The sequence below is a fragment of the Anopheles gambiae genome, chromosome 2 (assembly GCF_943734735.2).
Source record: "Anopheles gambiae chromosome 2, idAnoGambNW_F1_1, whole genome shotgun sequence".
In the NCBI taxonomy this organism is placed as follows: Eukaryota; Metazoa; Arthropoda; class Insecta; order Diptera; family Culicidae; genus Anopheles; species Anopheles gambiae.
This window is the reverse complement of record NC_064601.1, coordinates 9,889,506-9,913,228: the sequence shown is the minus strand read 5'-3', so window position 1 is coordinate 9,913,228 and position 23,723 is coordinate 9,889,506. Positions and strand designations below refer to the sequence as shown.

Sequence of the window (23,723 nt, the reverse complement as noted above, 5' to 3'; positions counted from 1 at the left end):
TTCGCAATCGCTCGCAGTTATTATTCAATGGGGCGCTAAGGGTGAGAGTGTGTGCGCCCGAGAATATAGCGCTGAAACACTACCACCACCACCACCACCTTGTGTGTGCACGTGTGTTGAATGGTAACGTAGCAACGGTGAGGATGTGTGTGTGTGTGTATGTAGTAGGCACGTGCGAAGGAATTTGTTTGTAAAACGGTGGAATTATAGATTCGTTCGGTAATTAAATATTCTGTTGAGCTAATTGTTCAGTTTATTAGTGCAAATCGGTGCAAAACTATCGTTATTGAAACGGTCGGTATGAAATTTTAACCAACGAAACAGAGCTCGTTACCCTAGTGTTCGACATCTCTTTTGCAGTGGCGCAACTGGACAGGGCTGCACAACACACAGACGGTGGTGACACGATTGCGCGATGGAATTTGTATGTAACAAATATTTTTTAATAGTAACTTTTTTATCAATGTTGGCTACAATTTAACTAAAAAGACTCTTCACCATAATACCATATTGTGAACCAAAAACCTTCTTCTTCTTTTTCTTAGTTAGCGAGAACCAAAAACCAAAGTGAATGGAAAGGAGGTCACCCAACAGGGACACCCCCAACAGGGCCTGCAACAGGGACACCCTAGTGCCACAAATCCACTAAACGACCACTCAACGGGTTCTAAACGGCTCAAGCGCTCAAACTAAATGGTATCTAAAAAGACTTCGTTTAGCAGACGGTAAACGCCTGATGCATTCTAAAAATGGTGGTGGGCGCCATCTGTTGGTGGGATAGCTACACAGTGGAGCTTTCTTCGCTTTTGAAAGCTTTCTCCTTCCCTCTGAACGGTTGTATGATTTCGCATTGAAGTTATGTATCGCTAGAACTAGAACGGTGATACGAATGTTTAAATACTGTACTCCAATATGAACCATCAGAACTAAAACAAGTAAGGCCGAAAATACATGGACCAGAATTTCGCGACCAAGTAATTCCGCCTGCTGAAAACTGTATGAATATGACAGTTCGGAAAAGTTGCTGCTGACAAACTGACGTGACACTTGCGTTACAAAAGTGTCCCAAATTGCGAAGGAAGTGTGAGGCAAGATGTTGTGAGAATTATTGGACAAAACACCAAGGAAAATCATTTTATATGTTTCCAAAGCAATGCAAAAGATGTGAGAAGTAAATAAAACAATGCGCATTGGAATTTGCGGAAAAAAACAAAACGGAGGTTCAGCAGTTCCTCGTCTGTGTCAGTGTAGTAAGCGATTCATTATAGAGATCCCAAGTGCCACAAATTCACTAAACGACCACTAAACGGCTTCTAAACGACTCAAGTTCTCTACCTAAACGGAATATAGAAAGACTTCGTTTAGCGGACGGCAAACGACTCACGCATTCTAAAAATAGCGAAAAAGCTGGTGGCGCTCTCTGTTGGTGGGATACCCCAACCAGTTGAGCTTCATCGCTTGGAGGAGAGCTTTCTCATTTCCTTTGTACTGTTGTATGGTTTCGCATTGAAGTTATGCATCGCTAGAACTAGAACGGCGATACGATTGTTTAAATACTAAACTCCAACGGAAACCTTCAGCACTGAAGCAAGTGAGATTTGAGTAATGGTCGTTGGTGTTGATACCCACGTATCTGACCACACGACCATTCATATAGATTTTTGCTCTGAAAGTTAGAAGGCTATATAGGTCATGATAAGATGAAACTTGTCGAAACACATTGCAAGAAAAGGATAGCAATATAATAATCAGTTTTAATACGCCATCTATTGATCAAACCAATGAAGCTGTGGAGCTTTCAATTTTTTTCTATGGATATTCAATTTTCCAGTCGTTTAAGCTTAATCTGTGGCGCTTGGGAAGGCTATATAGGCCATGATTAGGCGATACTTGTCGAAACACATTGCAAGAAAAGGACAGGATACAGGGATTACCAATCCAATCCAGCATCGTCAAAGCGTTATCAGTCACCGTAAATACTTTTTCGGGCCACGTAAACCCTCAATTGGGCACTGTCACTTCTATTCGAGCCTTGTGAAGTTTGAATCGAGCATAGTGCAGAATAAATGCGACCTACTCTTGAAAGAGTCAAATCGGTAGCTTCGGTGTGTTGGATCCATTAATTTGTTTTAAAATACGTAGTTTGCATGTTGTTTAACTTAGTTTGTATATTTTTTTAGAATGTCAACCTAAGTTAATCACCAAAACTGTTACATTATTTAAAAAATATATAACCAAATTTTTGTTTACTAAATTTACATATATTTGTGTTTTGCCAGAATTTTGAGCTCAGATGAAATCACCCCTTCATAGAAGTAGTGTAGTGTAGTAGAAAATGTAAAAAAAAAAACTATCCAGATGACTCATTCACAACCCGTTTTTTATTTTTCTAAATTTTTCACTCACTTTGGAGAAAAATCAATTTTTCCCTATTTTTTTCCATCGTAACCGGGTTGTACACCCCTGTGCCGGCTGTCTCGTGCCAAACTCTCAACGGGACAACGACGGCACAGCCGCGAGCGTCGAATCTTTCCCAATTCATTCATTCGTGTTTCTCCCAAGACGCGGAGCGGTCGCATCCGGCTGGGTCTCCTCTCGTTTTTCTCGCGCTCGCTCCCGCACACGGTACAGTGGCTAACGGTACTTGAGGGTAGCGCGCGCGAAACACCGCACATACACGCACCGTTGCGACGTGATTTGCTTTGTGTGGTATGTTGTGGTGTGCTGTGGTGTTGTGGTGTTGTGGAACGTTTTATTCTATTTTGCACTGATATTTCGCGACATGAAGCAATGAGTACGCGGTGGGTTGAATTATCTTCGACCGGCTTCCCACCCGGTACATCGCACCCGCGCAACCACGGCTCGTTTTACCGTGCCGTGTGCGAAAATATGTGTAGCTGTGTGTGTGCGTGTGCGTGCGCGTGTGTGTGTTATGCGCACGCAATTTTTGTTTGACACTGCCTAGACGAATTATACAACTCCATCCGCGTGCGGCCAGCAGTTCTTGTCGGGGACGCGTTGAAGAACCTCTGCACGCCACAGGTGTTTGCGTTGCTGCAGATCACGTCCTGCCAAAGTGCACCAGCTGCACTTTTGGCATCTGCTGCAACCATGTGCTTGTGCGTGCGTGTGTGTGTCGGTAATCGTAGTAGTAGTAGTAGTGGTGGGCAACAATTACATCAGCATTACCAACCAGCAGCGGCGGTGCGGTGCGAGAGAGCTGGCCGGACTATTTTGACAGATAGCATTTGTTTGTTTACATTCGCATTCGCACTGGCCGGCTGTGATTATGCGACGGCGAAAAGGAAGAAATGTGCAAAAGATTACACTGTGTAATTTGTGTCCCTCGGTCTGTCTTTGTGTGTGTGCTAATTTTTTATTGTTTGCATTGTTATTAACTGGCGTGATGGGTGACGACAAAGGGTGACTTTCAGTTTGCGGCCGCCGATGGTTCTACTATTTTTAACCCACCCGGTTTCACCAGTTGAAGCAGGGATAAAGAGAGAGAGGGCGACAGAAGTCAGTATCGTTTGTAGAGAGTTAGATGTGTGTGTATGTGTCAGTTACAGAATCCGTTTTCATCATTTTTTTTTTTATTATTTTGGTTTCAGAAGGCAAAAACAACGAAACACACATCCCTTCATGCTTCCGATGCTTGAGCAAGCGATACCACGGAAGAGGCGCTGGTACGGAATGATAGTTTTCCCATGCCCTTCACCGGATTTTGCTTATCGGACCTTGTAAAATGCTGGCGATTGGGTTTGCCGAGAAAACGTTGTTCCGCCTGAACACCACGCTCTTTTTTTTGCTAGCCTACATGAACACTTATCAGCGTCTGTGAGCACTCTGGTTCCATCTCTGTCCCGGTCCCGGCAAGAGACAAGTGATGCTGTATTATTTGATCATTTGCTTATCGCGTCACGATGGTATTAAATTTCCCGACACGTTTTTTTGCTTTGCTCGTACTAATGTGCTGCGAGGGAAAAAATAGACACTCACACATAATAATCATCCCCTTTTCGGTCAGCATGCGGTAGAAACGTAGGCGCGAGAGCCTTCTAACGAGATAAGCAGGTACGGTGGTACGGTGGAGCCTGATGAACTGTAACGTGCAGTAGTTACACGGGAAGGGGAGGATAAATTACAACCTACCGATGCATACAAACCCCTGCACACGCAACACGTTTGTGCAACGTCATGTTTTGGCCGGAGCACAGGAAGAATGGGTCTCGGGAAGTGATCAAATATTTGCGTCATGTGTACCGTGTTGAGCCTGCTTGTTGACACAGTGATAGGGGCCCGATAGTGATAGCCCGGTCACAGAGGAAAGTCACAGTGTGCCGCTCCAGCAGTGTGTGTCCATCGGCAGTAGGCGAGAGAGAGCTATCTGTGGAAAGAGTAATTACATCAAATGGATGTATTTGATTCATTGGCAGTGTCGCTTTTTCTTTTTATTTGAAATGTTCTGTGTACTTTTACATCTTATCAGCGCGGGGAAACCTTTGACGCGAGCAAAACACCGGAACCGTTGAAGGACAGTTTTGGGACGCTCTTTACAGTACTGTGTGTGTGTGTGTGTTTTTTGCAACAAAAACACTTCCCACCTTTATTTTTGCACTGTTTCACTGTACAAGATTGAATATTCAAGTGCAAACAATGTAATTGCCATTCATACGCGTGCCGAGGGTGCTTATCTCGCAATATGCAACGCAATGTCCTTCGGCCGTGGATAAGCTCACGCTCACGTGGAGAGCGCAGTGAGGCGACCAGTACGGCGTACAATCAAGCGACGGGCAGCAAAGTAGGCAGAGCGAAAATGACACAGCACGGTGATTTAAACAGACGGTTAAAAGATGACGTTTGATAATGATCCAGCAGTTTGCCCCGCGGGCCGACCGTATGCAGCGCCGGGTGACGTGGTTTTTAATGGCCCTTTCCTCATATGCAAAGACAACCGGAGGTGTTTACGCGCCAAACCGGAAAAGGAATGTGCTGGCTTCTTCCAAAACCTCCGCCATCAATATCTTAAACGGAACATACACACTTAAACAGCATTGTTTACGAGGCAGCTAAGAAGCACCTTCGATAAGGCAGACGGGAGCTCCCAGCCGACGCAAGACGAGGCGCGTACGCCGTTGTTTTTAGTTTGAAATGATTTAAACATCACACGCCACGCTACCACCTGGCTCAATTGCATTCCGGTATTGGGAGCGTTCGGTGAGGCTGCTGCCCTTGAGATAGTGCCACCGTCCTGTCACCCGATATGGATGGTATCAGCATTTTCCCGCGATAATGTTGCTATCAACTCTGTTGATGGGGCGCCCCATGTCGTGTGACTTATTTTTAGGATCCCCAGTGATAGGGCTTTATATTTAATACACATTTTGATTTTTACGATTGCAGCACCAAAGTACGGCGCTCTCCAAGCAGCAAGGCGCCGCCCGGGTATCAGTGCCGCAGTGATCATTGCTGGGTGTAGTATTTTATTACCATCGTTGTGTGTCTCGTACGTGAGTGTGTGTGAGCTTAATTTTAGTGTGACTGCTCTTACCGGTTAATGTGTGTGCCAAACGATCGTAGTCAGTGTACCGTGCCCGACCGTGCTATGAAGCTGTTTGGAAAACGTTCAATTACGCGGAAAAATTCTTAACGTTTGTGCAAACCAACAAAAAAGAGAAGAAGAAGAAGAAGAAGAAAATAGTACAAGTGAAAGTGTGAAAAGCCCGCCAATACCAGGATGGAAGCGATCACAAGAAAGCTGCCCCCGAACCCGCGACAAAATGCTAGCATCCTGTCCGCGCTGACCTTCTGGTGGACGATCGATCTGTTCCGGAAAGGGTACAGCAAGGTGCTGGAGCTGCAGGATCTGTTTCGCCCGCTAGATGTCGATCGGTCCGACGTGCTCGGCGATCGGTTGGAAAAGTGAGTACTCTGGTGTTCGTATCTATTTAGTTTTCCCCCCAGATGATCTAATGTGTCAGGGTTCATTTTGGGATTATAGTTGTAGAATTGATCACATTTAAAGAATGATCGTAGCTCATGATCATCTAAGATTCGCCTTAAAACTATACACTAAATGGCATCATGAAAACCACTCATTCAGTTAGATATAACTTGGTCATATTGGCTTCAGTTCAATTCAAATTCAGCCGCAGTGAGTCTTTCCAGATTGCAGTATTTTAGCCTGATGAACTGTTGTTAGGCATACCTTGCCATAGCTCTTGGCCTGTGCAAACTTCTGAGTGCAAAAATAATAATCAAACTCTCAAACTGTCCATGGCACAATGTCCATACAATCGCCCTGCTCGATCTTCCGCCGTAATTCCAGTGTAGAGGAGTGTAGAGGATCATACCAACACACATCGCCAATGGGTGATCATGATGTGGACGAGCGGCGAGAGGTCGGCGCTTCCGACGCATTAACGTTAACCAACGTGAGTCAGCAGGTTCCATTACGATTGCAGGCACGTGAAGATCGGTAGATGATGGGATGAGAATGCTGATTATACATCACACAGAGATGCAAGCCCTTGAACATTCAATCATCAGAATGGTGATGGTTTGTGGCAATCGTATTCTAACCAACCAACGCTCATTCTCGCCATGTGCGTTTTGTGGAAGTTGGCAGTATTGGTCGCGTTGGTTGAATAGAGTTGTTTTATTGGTTTTTTCTTCTAAATTTGGTACTCATGTGAGCGCCCGGTCAGTTAACAGCGCTCTTTGTCGTTGGAAATGAGTTTGGATCTCGTTAAGAATCGATTTGATCACTCAGCTCCATTGTTTAGTATGCCTAATGTAATGTAATTATAGTTAAGCACCTGAAGGCAAATGCTCCATTTTCAACCCGTTTTGCATAGCTTATAGCACCAAGCGACATCTGCCCACAACGTTATCTTGTTTGGAAGATCATTAGATTGAATCAGTATAATGCTGAAGAGAGCCCGCCTGCCCACCATTCTGGATTGTTGTTGACGCGCGACCGTCATAAATTAAACGGGGAACTTCAGCTCTTACGCCACTGCTCTTTCCCCTTATTCCTCCGAACCCAGGACCCAGGTCGGCCCATTTGCTACACTTTTCGTTTTGTCGAGCGCCATGGTATAGCATGATGATACAAATTGAACTTTATTAGAAGTAATTGACCGGCGTCACGCGTACCACTTTATGGTTTCGATGGACGTGTAAATGTGGAGAGTGGAGAGTAGAGCGCTGAGGCCCCAAGGTGTCCAATGGGTTCGTCTGCGAAATTGATATGCGTTCCCTGGTCGTCACTCGTTTGTTTAGGTCGTTGCGTATTGGTGGCGTATAGCGCGTGGCCACACGCTTGCAAAAGCAAGGGGTATCGATTAATAAGCGAGGCAGCCGTTTTTATTCCGATGTATGTGTGTGCTGATCACACTTATGGAGTATGGGGAGACTTCTACTGGAATGACAGAAAGAGTACATAGAGTGTAGATCATTTGGTAGAACATGTGAAAATGTGCTTTGGTGTTCATTTACTCTCATCCCGGGTTGTTGGAAGATCTGATCGATCAAGTAGTACAGTGTGCAATATGTGACGTCATGACAGGCTTTAATTCTAAGCATTCGAAAACAGATGTTTGATTACTTCCAAGAAATTATTCCTTTTGTGCTATTAATGGGATCTCTGTTCTTGTTTGAGAGAACAATTAGAAGGATGTTTGAGCGTCGTGACTTGCTCATTTAGCAACATTTGCTTTGATTCAATCTCCTATGGGCCTAGGTCAGGGCCTAGTAATTGTAGCGTATCATCCACTACGACCTATTCCAACCAAAAAGAGGCTCCACATTGGTGATACTCATTGATTGAATTTATGTCGTCTGCTCACACAAGAACCAAGACTTCTGTGCATGTTTCCTCGGTTCTTGTTTGCGTTCCACTCTCACACAACTGATCAATCCAAATGTTCAAAACAAAATCTGGCCCAGAGCAACAAATCACACCTCTCTTCCCCGGGCGCACGTTAACTAATGAACCTTAAATTTAATTGCGTTACCACCCTACCCCGTTCTCATTCAACCTACTCGCACCTTCCCCAATGTTGGCTCAGGTTAAACAAATAATTTAAACTTCTAGTTACTGCTGCTTCCCGCCAGTGTCTAACCACTGGCGCACAAGTGTGTGTGTGTGTGTGGGAGACCCAAACCCGTCCAGGGCTGGGATGGTTTGTTTGGCGCTTCAATATTGACTATTTGTGCGGTGCCTCTCCGCCTTGATAAAGCCTCCGCCGCAAGATGCTGCTGCTGCGGTTTCTGCGGTTTCTTCTTACACACGATCGTGCACCCAACTGAATATGGGACGGGGAGGGGATGTACGCGCGTGTGTGTGTGTGTTTTGTATGAGTAGCGTACTCGATGCCATGTTGCTGGTGGTGGAGTTTTAAAACTGCCGCATCATTGTTGCGTTGCCCTTCCTCGGGGGCACTGGCCTAGCCCACTACCCATTTGATGCTGGCACAGTGGTGGTGATCGGTCTTCTTTTTCTTTTTGTTCTCCGTGGGATCGCTCGGCTGTCCCGGCTGGAATCACGGCCTGGAAACGATGTCATAATTTGCGTGTCACTTCATGGCTGCTCGTCATCGTGTTACGCATCGGTGTGCGATAAGGTGTACACACCCGCACGTCCCTGTTATTGCACAATAATGGTACAACTATTTCACAATGCTGGGCATGCTTGACTTTTGCAACGTTGTGTGGCATGTATTGTTCTGCCTCTATTGCTTGTGCAAATTCTAGATTTGCGGCTTATGGTTTGAGTCAGAGCTCGGCAAAGTCCGGCCCACGTGATCGTTTTACTGGGATATTCTTAGAACAAAAGTGGAAGAATGGTAAGAACATAATTGCATCGTGCTTACAGGGCTTCACATATTATTCACCGCCTCCGAGATGTTTTTCAACAGCTGTCAAATGGTTTATTTACGTCAACATGTAATTTCAGTGTTAACACATGATTTTCAACACATCACAAAGAGCTATAAAAACTAAATCCAGATTCAGACGTGTTGAAAATCATACTGAAGAAATTAAAAATTATGACAGTTAAGTGACTGTTCACAGTTTGTACATAAGATTGTGAGCAGGCTTCAGAAGAAGAAGAACAAAAAGAAGAAGAAAAGTATGGCTTTTAAGTTTGTTTTTGTTTTCGTGAAGATTATCCTAGGATTGATTTAAGGATTTTTCTTTTCAAATTACTGCGAATTTATGTTTCTGGTTGAAATAATCCATGAGAAATTACCTCCGAACCACTCCGACGACTCCGACGACTCCGACAACTCCGACGAGTCCGGACGTCTCCGGACGACTCCGGACGACTCCGAATCGGAACGACTCCGACTCGGAACGACTCCGAACAACACCGGACGACTCCGGACGACTCTGGACGACTCCGGAATGCTCCGGACGACTCCGGGCGACTCGGACCCGGGAGGATCTAGTTGTTTTATTTTCCCGGAGTCGGAATCGGACTACCAATAGATGGAGTCTGATCGGAGTCGTGCGCTCCAGAGAGCACATCACTACACTGAACAACATGCCCGTCATGGGATCAAACCCCGAATGGACCGTGCCCCCAATACGTAGGACTATTCAATAATTCAATAATATTCAATACGTAGGACTTACTATCCTCCCGGTCTGGTGGTACGGCCCACTAAATAATGAATAGCTTATAAATAATCAATGATGAATTAAATTAATGTTATTTGCTTGCAAAAAGCCACAAAAAATGTTTTGTATTTGTGTCCATAGGTGATGGACTCATTGCTAAATGATAAAAGCTTTACAAAACCAACCATAACACTGTATACAAATGACAGAGTAACGGGTTGGTCATTAAAGAAACATTCAATAAAAGGGCTAAAAAAATTGAAATCAGATTTGCTTGAATTCGCTGTAGCCAGAAAATAGTAAAAATTATGCCTGAAAACTGGCCCCGAAGGTTAATAAATTTCTTGAATTCGGCCCGTTGGTTGAAAAGTTTGCCGACCCCTGGTTTAAGAAATCGTGCATCATCTGAACTCTTTCCGATTCCCTGATCAAAATGAAACCGACAGCCGTCAATTATTTACGGTTGACCGGGTTTGTGGAAACTGCTCATCACAATGACCCTTCTTCCTGTTACTCGAACACGTTGGTTATGCATCGTTGGTCGCTTTAAACGATGTTATTGTGTGAAGATGAAATGCCGCATTGAAAAGCTCAATTAATGTGGTCGCCATCGCTTGCGTGAACAACGTCCACTGCAAAGAGTTTCCATAGAAATAGCTGATAAAGAAATTCTACACGCTAAAGCTTAGTAGCAGTGTTCTGTCGAGCTGATTGCATACCTTACCCATCATTTTTCAATTGTCGCCTAAATGTCTGCAATTTTTTACTTTTTCCTTTGTAGAAAATGGTTCGAACAGCAGGCCGGCCCTGGCCGACCGTCGCTGGTGAAAGCGATTTTCAAGACGTTCTGGCGCGAGTACGGTGTGCTCGGGTTCATCACCATCATCAACGATATCGTGATCCGGCTGGCACAACCCATCTTTCTCGGCTGGCTGCTGATGTACTTCCGGTGAGTGTGCATGTTCTCTCTTCCTCCCCTGAAAGGAAACCATGTTATTGATTCCCCTTTTTTCCCCCCGCGATTGCAGGAAGGACACGGAGGTAACGCGCGAAAGCGCATTCCTGTACGCCGGTGCGATCGTGCTGCTGAACGCGCTGAGCGTGATCACGATCAATCAGTACGTGCTGGGCAGCTTCCAGAACGGTATGAAGGTGCGGATTGCGGTGTGCAGCGTGATCTACCGCAAAGCGCTCCGGCTGTCCCGCACGGCCCTGGGCGATACGGCGCCGGGGAAGGTGGTGAACCTGCTGTCGAACGACGTGAACCGGTTCGACATTGTGTCCGTCTTTCTGCACTCGATGTGGTCGGCACCGCTGCTCGCCATCATCATCGGGGTGCTGCTGTACCTCGAGATCGGCGTCGCCGGGCTGATCGGCATGATCGTGATCTTCATCGTGACGCCGATCCAATCGTACACGGGCAAGCTGACGAGCCGGTTCCGGCTGCAGACGGCGCTCCGGACGGACGAGCGCATCCGGCTGATGGACGAAATCATCTCCGGCATCCAGGTGATCAAGATGTACGCCTGGGAGCGACCGTTCGCGAAGCTGATCCGGCACGCGCGCCAGATGGAGCTGAAGATCGTGCGCAAAAGTGCGTACGTGCGCGGCCTGTACATGACGTTTCTGCTGTTCACCACCCGGACCGCGCTGTTCTGCACGATGATGGCGATGGCGCTGCTCGGGGACGAGCTGACGGCGGCCCGCGTCTTCGTGGTCGCGACGTACTTCCACATCCTGGCGAACACGATGTCGGCGATGTTCGTGCGCGGCATTGCGGAGATTGCGGAGGCGATGGTGGCGATGCGCCGGCTGGAGCGCTTCCTCGAGTTTGAGGAGCGCGAAACGGAGGCGCTGCCGGACGGCAAGTCCCGCCTGCTGGCCGAGTTCGGGCTGAACGGCGACGCGACCGAGAAGCAGCGGCTGATCGAATCGGAAACGCAGCTCCCGCCCACGATTGCCGTCTCGCTGAAGGGTGTTACCGCGCGGTGGGGTGCCGTCCGCCGGCAGGAAGACTTTCCGCGCAAGGCGGGTGCCAAGCAAGCGAACGGCAAGCTACAGCAGGACGGGCAGGGAGCGCCGGACGAACTGCCACCGGTAACGCTGTCCAACCTGAACATTGACTTCCGCAAGGGACTGCTGATCGGTGTGATCGGGCCGGTCGGTTCGGGAAAATCGTCCCTGCTGCAGGCGATCCTGCGCGAGCTGCCGCTGGAGTCGGGCAGCGTGGTAGCGCAGGGCCGGTTCGCGTACGTCAGCCAGGAGCCGTGGGTGTTTTCCGGCACGGTGCGGCAGAACATTCTGTTCGGCCAGCCGATGGAGAAGGAGCGTTACGAGGCGGTCGTGCGGGCCTGTGCGCTGGTGACGGACTTTGAGCAGCTGCCCGACGGCGACCGGACGATGATTGGCGAGCGGGGGGCGGCCCTGTCTGGTGGGCAAAAGGCACGCATCAGCTTGGCCCGGGCGGTGTACCGGCGGGCGGACGTGTACCTGCTGGACGATCCGCTCAGCGCGGTGGACGCGCACGTCGGGCGCCATCTGTTCGATCTGTGTCTGGGGCCGCAGGGACGGCTCGGGACGCTGCGGGCGACGCGCATCCTCGTCACGCACCAGGTGCACTTCCTCAAGGAGGCGGACTGGGTGGTGGTGCTGAACGAGGGCCGGGTGCAGGCGCAGGGCACGCCGCACGATCTGGTGCAGAGTGGGATCGACTTTGTGGAGCTGGTCGAACGGAAGGAGGTTGAGGGCAGCGAGCTGGAGGGTGGTGGTGGTGGTGATGGGGATGGTTCGGTTGGAGGGGGCGATCGGCGAAGCCGGCGGGATTCGCGTGCTTCCGCCCGTTCGGGTGGTTCGTCCGTGCATGCCGATGTAAGCGATGAGGAGGAGCGTGACCTGGCGGCCGACGCACCGGTCCAGAGCAACATGGAGGGGACGTCCCGGGGGAAGGTGCAGGGTTCGCTGCTGCTGAGCTATCTGGGCAGCGGGGCAAACGGGCTGATAATGTGCGGACTGTTGGCACTGTTTCTAGCGACGCAGCTCGCGGCGAGTGGAGCCGACTATTGGGTTGCCTTCTGGTAAGTGGTCAGAAACGACGAGAAACGGCGCTCACTAATTACTAACGGACATTTCATCGGCACAGGACTTCACAGGAAGAGCAGCGACTGTTCCGAGCGGCACACAACTTGTCCGCCGGCCCGGAAGCGGCCACCGACGAGCTGCCGCCACTGCTCAGCACGGAAACCTGCATGGCCATCCATGGTGCGCTGGTGGGCAGCATCTTTCTCATCGCCATCACCAGGTGAGGGGAACTGTTTGGACGAATATGACGAGGGGAACCCAAAGCAATGCTACATCGCCGCTCTTGCCACCCCTTTTCTTTCAGATCGATCAGCTTCTATCAGACCTCCGTGCGGGCGTCGCAAAACCTGCACGATGCCATGTTTGCCGGCTGCGTGTCCACCACGATGCGCTTCTACGACACGAACCCGTCCGGTCGCATCCTGAACCGCTTCTCCAAGGACATGGGCTCGGTGGACGAGCTGCTGCCGAAAGCGATGCTCGACGCGTCGCAAATCATTCTCAGCCTGTGCGGTACGCTGGTCGTGACGGTGCTCGTCAACCCACTGTTTCTCGTACCGCTAGCCCTGCTCGGCGTCGTGTTCTGGTTCGTGCGCCGGATCTATCTGAAAACGTCGAAAAACATCAAGCGGCTGGAGGGCATTACGCGCTCGCCCGTCTTCTCGCACCTGTCGGCGTCGCTGGCCGGGCTGCCGACGATACGGGCGTTCGGTGCGCAGGGCGAGCTGATCCGCGAGTTCGACGCCCATCAGGACATACACACGGCCTCGTTCTACATGTTCATCACCGCCAGCACGGCGTTCGGCTTTGCGCTCGATCTGCTCTGTCTGATCTTTGTGTTTATCGTGGTGTTTAGCTTCCTGCTGGTCGAGCAGGACACGTTCGGCGATCGGGTGGGGCTGGCGATCACGCAAGCGATGGCGCTGACCGGCATGATGCAGTGGGGCATCCGGCAGAGTGCCGAGGTCGCTAACTTTATGATGTCGGTCGAGCGGCTGCTGGAGTACCGGGATCTAGCACCCGAGCGGCAGCCGGAGCGACCGCGCGCACTGAACGCGGGCTGGCCCGCGGAGGGTCGGATCGAGTTCCGCAGCGTCACGTACCGGTACTTCGAGGGAGCGCAGGCCGTACTGCGCGATCTGTCGTTTGAGATACGGCCGCGCGAAAAGGTCGGCATCGTGGGGCGCACCGGGGCGGGTAAATCGTCCCTGATTGGGGCGCTGTTCCGGCTGGCACAGGTCGAGGGCGAGATACGGCTGGACGGGATCGATACGGCGGACATCACGCTCGAGCAGCTCCGCTCGAAGGTGTCGATCATACCGCAGGATCCGGTCCTGTTTTCGGGCACGCTGCGCCGCAATCTCGACCCGTTCGAGGACTACCCGGACGCGGAGCTGTGGGGTGCGCTGGAGCAGGTGGAGCTGAAGGAGCTGGCCAACACGCCGGCCGGGCTGCAGATGGCGGTGGCGGCCGGTGGTTCCAACTTTAGCGTCGGCCAGCGGCAGCTGATCTGTCTCGCGCGTGCCATCCTGCGCAACAACCGCATCCTGGTGCTGGACGAAGCGACCGCCAATGTTGATCCAAAGTAAGTGTGTGTGTGTGTGAAAGGGGTGTACAACAGACTATTAAAACCGTGCATTTCGTTTATCGTTGCAGCACGGATCGGTTAATACAGGAAACGATACGGCACAAGTTTGCCGACTGTACCGTGCTGACGATCGCCCACCGGCTCAACACGATCATGGACTCGGACCGGGTGCTAGTGATGGATGCGGGCCAGGCCGTCGAGCTCGGTACGCCGCACGAGCTGCTGCAGCTGCCGATCAGCATCTTCCGCGACATGGTGCTCGCGACCGGGCCGGCCGAATCGGAACGGCTGCAGCAGATCGCACTGCACAAGCACGAACAGCAACCGCTGGCGGCGTCTGACTAATTCTGTGCATTCTGTGTGTATAGGAATAGGAGTTAAAAAGTGTCCTTATTAGTGGGTGAAGCGCGTGCGTGTGCTACGTGAATCTCTCGTGCGTACGATGCGTGTACGCGGGCGGACGTTTGAGCGCGTAAGGATACACCAACTGCCGACTGCTGTCACTACCACCACCCTTCGTTACAACCAGTGCGTGTGTGTGCGTGTGTCCAGTGTGTGATAGGTGTCGTTTAGCGTACCGGAAATGTCGAAAATGGCGAGTACAATTATCGAATGTAGTGGCGCAGGAAGGAAGGACGCGTGCCAAAAGGCGGCTACATTTGCTTCCGGTTGTTTTTTTAACCAAGCCCCGTACAATGTTACCCATATTATTAGGTAGACGAAAGTGTAGGATACAAAAGCCGAACAAACGTAGTTATATGCCTTACGAGTTATGTATTAGATATGCATACCGTTGTTTTAATTGTATAACTCTACCGTAGCGTGGTAATAGGAACGATAAAACAGTTGAAAAATGTTACAATTTTGTGTGTTTTATTGCATTGTTCTGTAACTGAAAGAAAATCCGGTGCTAAATGACGCGGTTCCTTGCAGCCAATTCCCGCATGCAATCGACGGCACACAGGAGCCTAACGGCCCATTTGAATTTGCTTCATGTGTGCCGGCAGCGCTCGCTTCTTCTACTGTCAGCGTACAGTAAAAACGCGCCTAACAGCGACCGGGAGCGCATACGCACCAGTGCAGCGGCGGAAGGTAGCAGCTGTGATCGAGCGAACCGGTTTGCTGTGTGCCTTTCTACGCCTGTGCGCCGTCGCGTGATGGTTGTGTTCGTGTGCTCCCCTTTCGAATGGGGCTGCAGGGTTAGAGCGCTCCATTTGGAGTGTGTGTGCTAATTGAAATTTTATTCTCGTTGTATATTTTCATGATTTAAGTGACAATTCAGCAGTATAATCAGCGATATAACAGTAGATATAAATAAAATACATTTATAACGCAATGATTTCATTTTAATTACTCAAATTTAGTTATCATGCAACCGAAAGGGTAGCTAATTGACGATATGAAACACGCTCTACGAGCCCTGCTCGCACAGCAAAAACAGTGCGCGGCAACGAGCGCGTATTGGGCGAATGCTCCGCCTGCTCTGCTCTCCTGTTACTATGACGCGAAAGAGCCACAAACGTGACGCTGCCGTATCGTGTCGCATCGCGGAACATGCGCGCGGTGTCATCATTTCTGCTCGCTTGCCGGGTCGCACACACGCTGTTGGCGAACGTGTGAGGGCGCTAATGTCGCTTGCTCGCTCGCTCGCTTGCACAGCGCGTGGAGCGGTTAGGCGGCGATTAATGAGCGTGGGTGTGAGTGGGAAGCCGAAAAAAACTAATTTCATTTAGTGTGCGGTGTTTTTCGGAAATAATTTAATGTAATTATTCAATGAAGATTTGTTACTCCAGTTTAATAAAGCAGAATTTAAATTTCTTCTATTTTCTTTAGACTTATTTTGAACTCGACTGTGTTTGTATTAAATTATATTCGCGAAAAGATTTGATAAATCGCGAAGATTCATTCTATTTTCAATTGCGACAAAATGTGAACATGTGTTTTTAGACATACTTAACAAACATTGTAACAAACTAAAACATTTTTATAATTCACTGGAAGCGGTCGTATTACTTATGCAGATATTAATTAAACCCGCTCGTATCGAATATAATCTAATTTATATTATCGCTCGTCAATTGTTCATCTATTTATTATGAACTACCATTCTTTAATCCTTACCAATCGATATGCCCAAGCCACTGCCTCATCTGTCAATGACTACAGTGCGGGTTGGGCAGCGAAACGTTACCATGGGGAAACACGCATCCGCCTGCTGCAACTGCTGCCCGCCTGGTAAGAAAACGCGACGGTTGTACAAAGTGTTGGAAATTTGCGAAACTCGACGCCGAAAACCGGTCCGAATAAACGGCGTGGCGCGGGCTTTTTAAAATTATAGCGCGAATCCGCCCGTCCGCCCGTCGGCCACATTGGAAGCGCCCGCGGGGGCCGGGGTCGCTTGTCGAACGGAAATCGAAATAGCTCGCTTTTGGAACGAATGTACCGCAACAGTAGCGGGGCAGCATGGGCCGGTGGAGGTAGCAGCTTGGATGGTGCTGCGCTTAGCCGTTGACGACTGCGCAAACGTCCAGCGCAGGCACCTGCTGCGCGTCATACGCTGCTGGTAGTGGTGAAGCAAAAGATGAACGAAATGCGCACGGTTGCGGTGGCGGCCATCGTGAAAATTGCTTCTTCCCCGTGGTGCGGTGCGTTGTGATGGTGTTCCGCGATTGTGTCGGTCAGTGGATGTCAAGTCACACGGGATTGGAAGTGCGCACTGAAAATAGGATATGTTGAGGAGTTGTTGAAATTAAAAAATGTATTAACATTGTTTTCAGCTTTTATTAACTCAAAGCACGCAACGATAGTCACGAACGGGCACATACCTAGGGAAAGTACTCTACGTACTAGGACTTCTGGGCAAGAATAGCAACAATGATTTTACAATTTTAATATCCTATACGACGACCATACCAGCAGATGCAGTTGCCGACCACTGTACCAGTTGAGCAGCACATTGCGCCTAGTAGGTATACCGCTGCGCTGTGCTGCTCTCCTGGTACGACGCGTAATCTAGATTGCGCTTGCTCGTTTGCGTCCCGACACGCCAGGGCACGCGAAGCGTAGTCGCTAGTGTAATTTTATCTAGCGCCATGCAGCTGGCGCCATCTAGCGCCATGTAGCGGAAGTTAGTGTCAAGGGTAATTTATGGGGTAATTTGAAGCACGATTGACACCTTCGTTTGCGTTAATTCAAATTTGTTTTATTTTCCCCAAACCACTTCATTCATTCATGATGCCGGTCCCACTTTGTTAGTAGGTTTTATTATTTTCACTGTTTCTAATTCATGCTGTCCCCGAGGTACGCTATTAATGCGTTTCGAAAAGAAACCGCGTCAGTCGATTGTTGCGTTATTCAGCCAGAAAGCGTGCCTGGTTATTTCAAACCCAAACAGCAATGTAGCTGACCGCCTGATTTAATCGTTCTGGATGGGCAAATTTATAGCAAATTATTTGTTAATATTTATAATTGTTAGGGTAAACGTACCTATAGTGGTGTTAGTACCAATAGTGGTGGTATTGCACTAAAATGCGTCTCATACGATAAATTAACAGTAGTTAAGTTATTTATGATAGTGTGAAATGATCTCTAGCCTTTTACAAAGGATTTAAAAATGAAATGGGGCCATTCCGTTTCTTAGTGACCGAAAAATCCATTATTTTGTGAAAGGTATCAACATTTTTCCAAAATCCTTAGGATTTCATAACGATACTCATATTCTTGTTAACGTTCTAAATGACCACATAACAACGCAATTATTAGTTTTTTAGCATAATTGTTATCAAATGATATTGTTTTATTCAAATTCATTGGCTTTTGACCATATTTAAGTATTTTTAAATGTTTTTTACGATAGTGCCATTATAGGTACACCAAACAGGCATGTTCCTATAGTGGTCCTAGTTCTAAAATCAATAAAAACAGCTAATTTTAGATTTTTTTCGACGACATTTTTGACATGTCGTACTGTTTTCATTAAAATAAGCAACAAAAATTAGTTTTCTGTAAGTAATTTGTGAAACAAAGGCCAAAATTCGCTTATCTGGCTGAGTGAAAAATCGACTTCAAATCGAGCAAACTCTTCTGAGTATGGGTTGACGACATGTGTGATGCAGTACTTTAGTGAATAGTTTCATCAAGCAAATTTATACATTTTTTTACGATCAAATTACGCAAGAAACCAACATTATGGCAGTAATCGTTGCTATTCATACGAAAACTGCTTCGAAACTAAGTTTCATTAATATTATACACCGTTTTTTATGCATCTTTGTTTACCACCACTATAGGAACACAATACGACGACTATAGGAACCATACCACCATTATAGGTACAACGAAGCAATCACAAAAATATGTATTTTTTCGTAGATTCGATGTGTTTTGTGGTAAAAATGGTTTTGATTGCGAAGATAAAACATATTCCAACTGTTATGTGTTGAAATATTCAGAAATTGTCGTTTCTGACACTTTAAATCCATTAAAATACATCTGTACCACCACAAATTGCACCACTATTGGTACATTTCTATGTGATTATAAAAAAACGCACAACTATTGATGAAAAATAAAAATAATTTCGACACAGAATCTACACATGGCAATCCGAACTCATTGTTTGAGCGATGGTAACTTCTATGTACCAAATGTAAAAGCACTATAAGGGATCCACGGGATTACGCTACTTGGTAACGCACCATACGAAAAATGTGCTGTAGACCTTGATTTACTGCGACTCATTGCAGTAAAAACGTAAGCCAAAAAGCAGATTATACAAAGGCAAAAGATAAATAAAAAAACGAATTCTTTGCAACTGATTCTTCGCATCGCCATCGCCATCGACCATCATTTATCGGTCACCACAAATCCCAGTTCCCTTAAATCCCTTCCATGCAAGGCATTTTGTTTATCGATCACTCGTACTCGAAGCAATTTGGTGTTCGAAGAGTGAAACATGACATTCAATCATTGCTTACGATTGTACCGGGAAACTTTATTACACTCATTTGCTAAATACATATGTGTTTATCAACGAATCAGTGCTTGGATTAATTGCAATTTTTGACCTCTCTTTATGGCCTGTTCGGATTGTATCGTTGTAACGTTGCGTTATTGCGTTTGAGCAGTGCAGTGAATGTTTGTCATAAAGCTGTGGTAATTAGTGACATTGCGAAGGTATCAATAAGTTTCAGACCACTGAAGCAAACAATTTGAAATTTATTCTATTTAATTGTTATTAAAGATTTATTATTTAGATTTATTATGTTATTAACAATTTAATGTTGTTTAATTTATTCAAATGTTTAATTTATTTTCACATTTTATAGACCTGTCCTTTAGTGTACCGAAATGTTCTAGTGTCATACGAGTCTGCATTACGTGTAATTTTATGAACCCATAGTTTATAAGACATTAGTTGTAATTGTGTATGTAGGCCATGGAGGCTCGATACCATAATAATTAATAAATACTAAATGCTACATAAAATGCAAGCGACGAAATTGAAGTGAAAGCAATATATTTATGCATTTATTTACAACATTACTTACGAGCCACAAATTTGATTAGCAACCGACAGTATGGTCTACATTGCGGTCACAAAACACCTTTTCTCAGTTGCACAAATGACACCTATTTTGATCCACGTTGTACTTCGTTCCACAACCGACAGATGATGGTTGTATTCGGTGTATGGCGTCATCGAAGTATCGTCGAAAGTGCATTTTGTTCGGTACAGTTCGGGACAGTAAATTTTATTGTCCACTATCGCCAATTTGATCCTAGCCCGCCCGTCAACTGTATCCATTGCGATGGCGCACCGGTCATCGGTCGTAAATTTAACCATCCAATGCCCGGCTTCCCTCACGCTCGAGCAATATTAAATTTGTAACATTTTATGAAAACTATGGCGGTGCCAGCCGACATCACTTTTAGTTCCTTTTTCGAGGTGCCAATGCACGGCAAACTTCCGGCACTGGCTCCCGCATTTCATCGGCTGGCGTGTGTCGTTCAATAAAGTTAGACCGTGGACAGGTTTTAGTCGGATGAAAAACTGTGGTATCGTTAGACCTGGCGTGTTTTCATGGTGACAGTGGACACTTTATTTATTGCATTACTTTGTATTATTGATTGAATTTACGCTTATAGAACATGCGGTAATGTGGGAACAGTAGGAGTATGTTGGTTTTAAATTGTTTTAATGTTTGATTACAAATATCTAGATTAATTACAATTTCAAATCAAATTAAAGTTTCTTCTTTGTTTGATAAGGGTTTCCCTTAAAACAAATAGTACGATGATAAGCTATTTTAAATCCGTTTATATTCCGAGAGCTGATGTTTATGGTCCATTACATTTTACTTTGCGCAAGCTGAACCCGGAAGCTGACAATTGAGTATTTCCTTTGCTACTTTCCCGGCGGCTCTAAATAACTATACCAATGCGAAGCTAAAAATTACTTTCTTCACAACTTTTGATGCATCTCTTCCGGTACATACAGCAACCTTATCAAATGCTCGCAATGCTTCGGCATCCATGTTGGGAGTGAGTGATGAGAGTAAAATTAAATTTAGATCCCATCATTAGCTGCTCGTGGCAGCTTTGCTGGTCGGAACATCCGGATCGCCTACAGGAAATGGCAGGAAATACTCTTCCACCGGTCCATTGGTGTACGGTTCACTCAAAATTGCTCGTTTAGATAATTAATCCTAAACTCGTTGCAACGTGCTTTAAAGGTCTGTTTTTCATAATCTGCTTCTGGCACTAAACCATTTTCCGGGCATGCCCACCAAGTCTCCTAGTCGATTATCAGTAAATTGGCGTTATTGTATTACTTATCAAGGCGATTAAACAATCTTGAATCTTTTCCAACTGGCGACGTGGTTCCATCCGCCGAGATTGTACGACGACTTGTGCTCTTGCACCAGCGCAAGCTTAATCTACGCTTTTTGAACGCGAACCAAACAGTAACTGTAACAGTAAAATGAAACGGTTATTGTACTGTTTGTACGCACGAGGATTTTCCAACGTCGTCACGGCTACTGTAATGCGTCGAGTCGTTCAATATTCCTTTCATGGCGAACTTGTCACTACAGCGTGGCAATGAAAGTTTAGATTGGGATGGCGTTGATCTGAGCGAGATAATGTAAATTACAACGATAAGTGCTGGTAGCCGCTATACATTGAATTTCATGCCCCAAGCTTCCTTATGCTTGTATGTAATTTTGTATAAAAATCTTCTAGAAAGTATGTTTTTATTTTGCAGGAAAAAGTTAGTGAAACAAGTTATTTAGCCATTTCAAGCACTTTCCTCCCTGCTAACAGCTTGCGCAACGATGGATCAGCATCGCCCACAGTGCAGTGTTCCCTTTTTCCGAGCCGAAACCAAACCCTCAAAAGGACATGGATACGTGTCCATTTCGTAGATAAACACTACAACTAATCGATTGTTCATCGTCGGCAAACTTCATCCCCATCGGTCCAGGCCGTAAGAGTTGTCTTTAACGGTGCACATCCACCGTGGCGTACCATTATACCTTCCATCAACAGCTTTCTTCCGCCTTTCATCAACTTTATCCAACTTCTTTGCCGTCAAAACATAAAAACAAATAAAAAACCATCAACACGATATCTTTTGATCCGTTTTTCCTGCCACTTAAACCCACGCATACACAAACACTTAAACCCACGCACCGTTGTTTGTTGTGCTTGTGAATTGTCTACACCCCAGAAGAAATGTTTTGCTTTTTGCCGTCGTTCAAGTCCTCCCCGCTCGTCGCTCTCCATTTCGGGCGTTGTCCTCATGTGCCCACGTACACGATTTGGACTATTTTTAGTCCAACCGCCACCGGATTGTATATGGATGGTGTATCGAAATGGTTATATGAGTGTGTGCTGTTTTGCACACACAATTTCGTTACGGTGACTTGCTGTTTACCAGGAATTTTCCCGCATTCCCGCACAACACTTGTCTCGAACCCTAGCTGGCCCGAGAAGGGGTTCGTTTCGCTTATCATAACGAAAATAATCGAAATAAGCATCAAAAGTGGATTTCAAACACGATGGCGTGTTTTGTGGCGTGATGCTGAACCGCTGATGCAGAATCGTGTTTAGGAAAGCTTGCAGGCGTGAAGCTTTAACGCCGCACGTGATGGCATGAAAGCGTTTTACCATGAATTGGAGAAAGTTTCCATAATTTTCTTGATCTTTTCAGTACGTTCAATAACTCGTAAGAAGGTTTATCTCTGTTAAATATATATTTGAATTTGGTTAAGAATGGCGTTTCCTTGAACAAGTTTTTCGAGAGCTACGAGAAATGTATTACTCCCATCTCTTTATTTATTGTTTATATGTATATCTTTACGATCAATACTTCAAAACGCTACCATTGCCGAAATAATAGACGAATCACAACACCCTGATCCAAAAATGTTTTAACAACAATAAAAAATAACTGTAAAAAACAAACGCCTCCGCACCAGTTTGCATAAAACTCGTGCCAACTGCTTTACAAAACACGTATGGCGTACCATGCAACCCTTCAAATGATGAGCATGTTTCTTTCCCAGCTGTTTCTCAGTATTTCATACAATATATTGTGTCAATGCTCGTTCCGCCAGCACTTCGACATAGACATGATATAGACAACTCCTTCCCCTTTTTGCGGTGTGGTTTCCCTGTTTCGTGGAAAACGTGTTCGAACCACCACAGTCAACCTGTACTAAATTCAGTTTTCACACACCACCAGCAATGAGAATCGAGCAGCAATCGGTACATCCAACGGAACTTCCGCCGTCCTGAGCCATACCCACACACATTTACACTGCTTGCGGATTTTCTCTAACAGAAGACGAAAAGGAAATGTGTACGGACGTTTGAAAAGGGAAATACGCTTGCTTCAATTTTGTATCTTTCGATCGAACGTGTTGTCCATGTGTGTGTGTGTGTGCGTCCATCCATCGTCTCAGACACTTTCCACTATCGTGCCAAATTAGGTGGGCAAATGGTGTGGGCCGACGATTGCGGAGGTTTCATCTACGATCCAATCGATGGATTTAACTATTTGATTGGAAATTGATATGCACGGTGCTCCCGTCTTCCTCGTTCTTCGAATCTTTGCCGGCGAGTGTTGCCATCAAATCAAAGCTTCTGCTTTCGTGCGGCTGCTAACCTAGCAGCAGCAGCAGCACTGTGGAACGCCGATTCGATGTGTTAATTTGAGTGATAAGGGTACACGGGCAGGACAGTGCAAAGTCCCTGACCCGTAGCCATACTCGATGGTGGCTTCGCACGATTCGGATCGCATTTGGGTGGCCGGGCAAAAATCGCAGGGTCAAGGGACGTTTTCCGGCCGTCTACAATCAAGGGGCACGGTGAAATCGATATCATTAGGTGACCCTTTTTTCTTCCTGCAGCTGGCTCACAGACGGTA

The 23,723-nt window shown here is 46.8% G+C and overlaps 1 protein-coding gene and 1 long non-coding RNA gene across 9 annotated transcripts; both read left to right on the top strand.

The window, feature by feature from the left end:
* The first annotated feature begins 122 nt into the window (after positions 1-122).
* Positions 123-2,110, top strand: LOC133391049 (uncharacterized). The gene is made up of 3 exons (XR_009764529.1): positions 123-294; positions 361-424; positions 546-2,110. It is a non-coding gene; the product is annotated as an uncharacterized LOC133391049 (long non-coding RNA).
* A 407-nt stretch (positions 2,111-2,517) lies between these two features.
* LOC1281393 (ATP-binding cassette sub-family C member 4) lies at positions 2,518-15,155 on the top strand. 8 transcript variants are annotated; one of them, XM_061641018.1, is made up of 8 exons: positions 3,370-3,519; positions 3,612-3,686; positions 5,404-5,922; positions 10,409-10,576; positions 10,656-12,701; positions 12,767-12,925; positions 13,010-14,290; positions 14,362-15,155. In XM_061641018.1, exons 3-8 carry the CDS (start codon positions 5,738-5,740, stop codon positions 14,636-14,638), a joined length of 4,116 nt encoding a protein of 1,371 aa, XP_061497002.1. In that variant the 5' UTR covers positions 3,370-3,519; positions 3,612-3,686; positions 5,404-5,737; the 3' UTR covers positions 14,639-15,155. The 8 variants fall into 8 exon arrangements, with proteins under 8 accessions (XP_061496999.1, XP_061496997.1, XP_061496998.1 ...); XM_061641015.1 differs by lacking the exons at positions 3,370-3,519; positions 3,612-3,686 and adding an exon at positions 2,518-2,625; XM_061641013.1 differs by lacking the exons at positions 3,370-3,519; positions 3,612-3,686 and adding an exon at positions 2,542-2,709.
* Positions 15,156-23,723: the final 8,568 nt, after the last annotated feature.

Coding starts and splice junctions, on each gene's coding strand:
- LOC1281393 (XM_061641015.1), top strand. CDS start 5,738: ATGGAAGCGATCACAAGAAAGCTGCCCCCGAACCCGCGACAAAATGCT. Junction 5,923..10,408: donor CTCGGCGATCGGTTGGAAAA/GTGAGTACTCTG, acceptor TTTCCTTTGTAG/AAAATGGTTCGAACAGCAGG. Junction 12,926..13,009: donor TTTCTCATCGCCATCACCAG/GTGAGGGGAACT, acceptor CTTTTCTTTCAG/ATCGATCAGCTTCTATCAGA.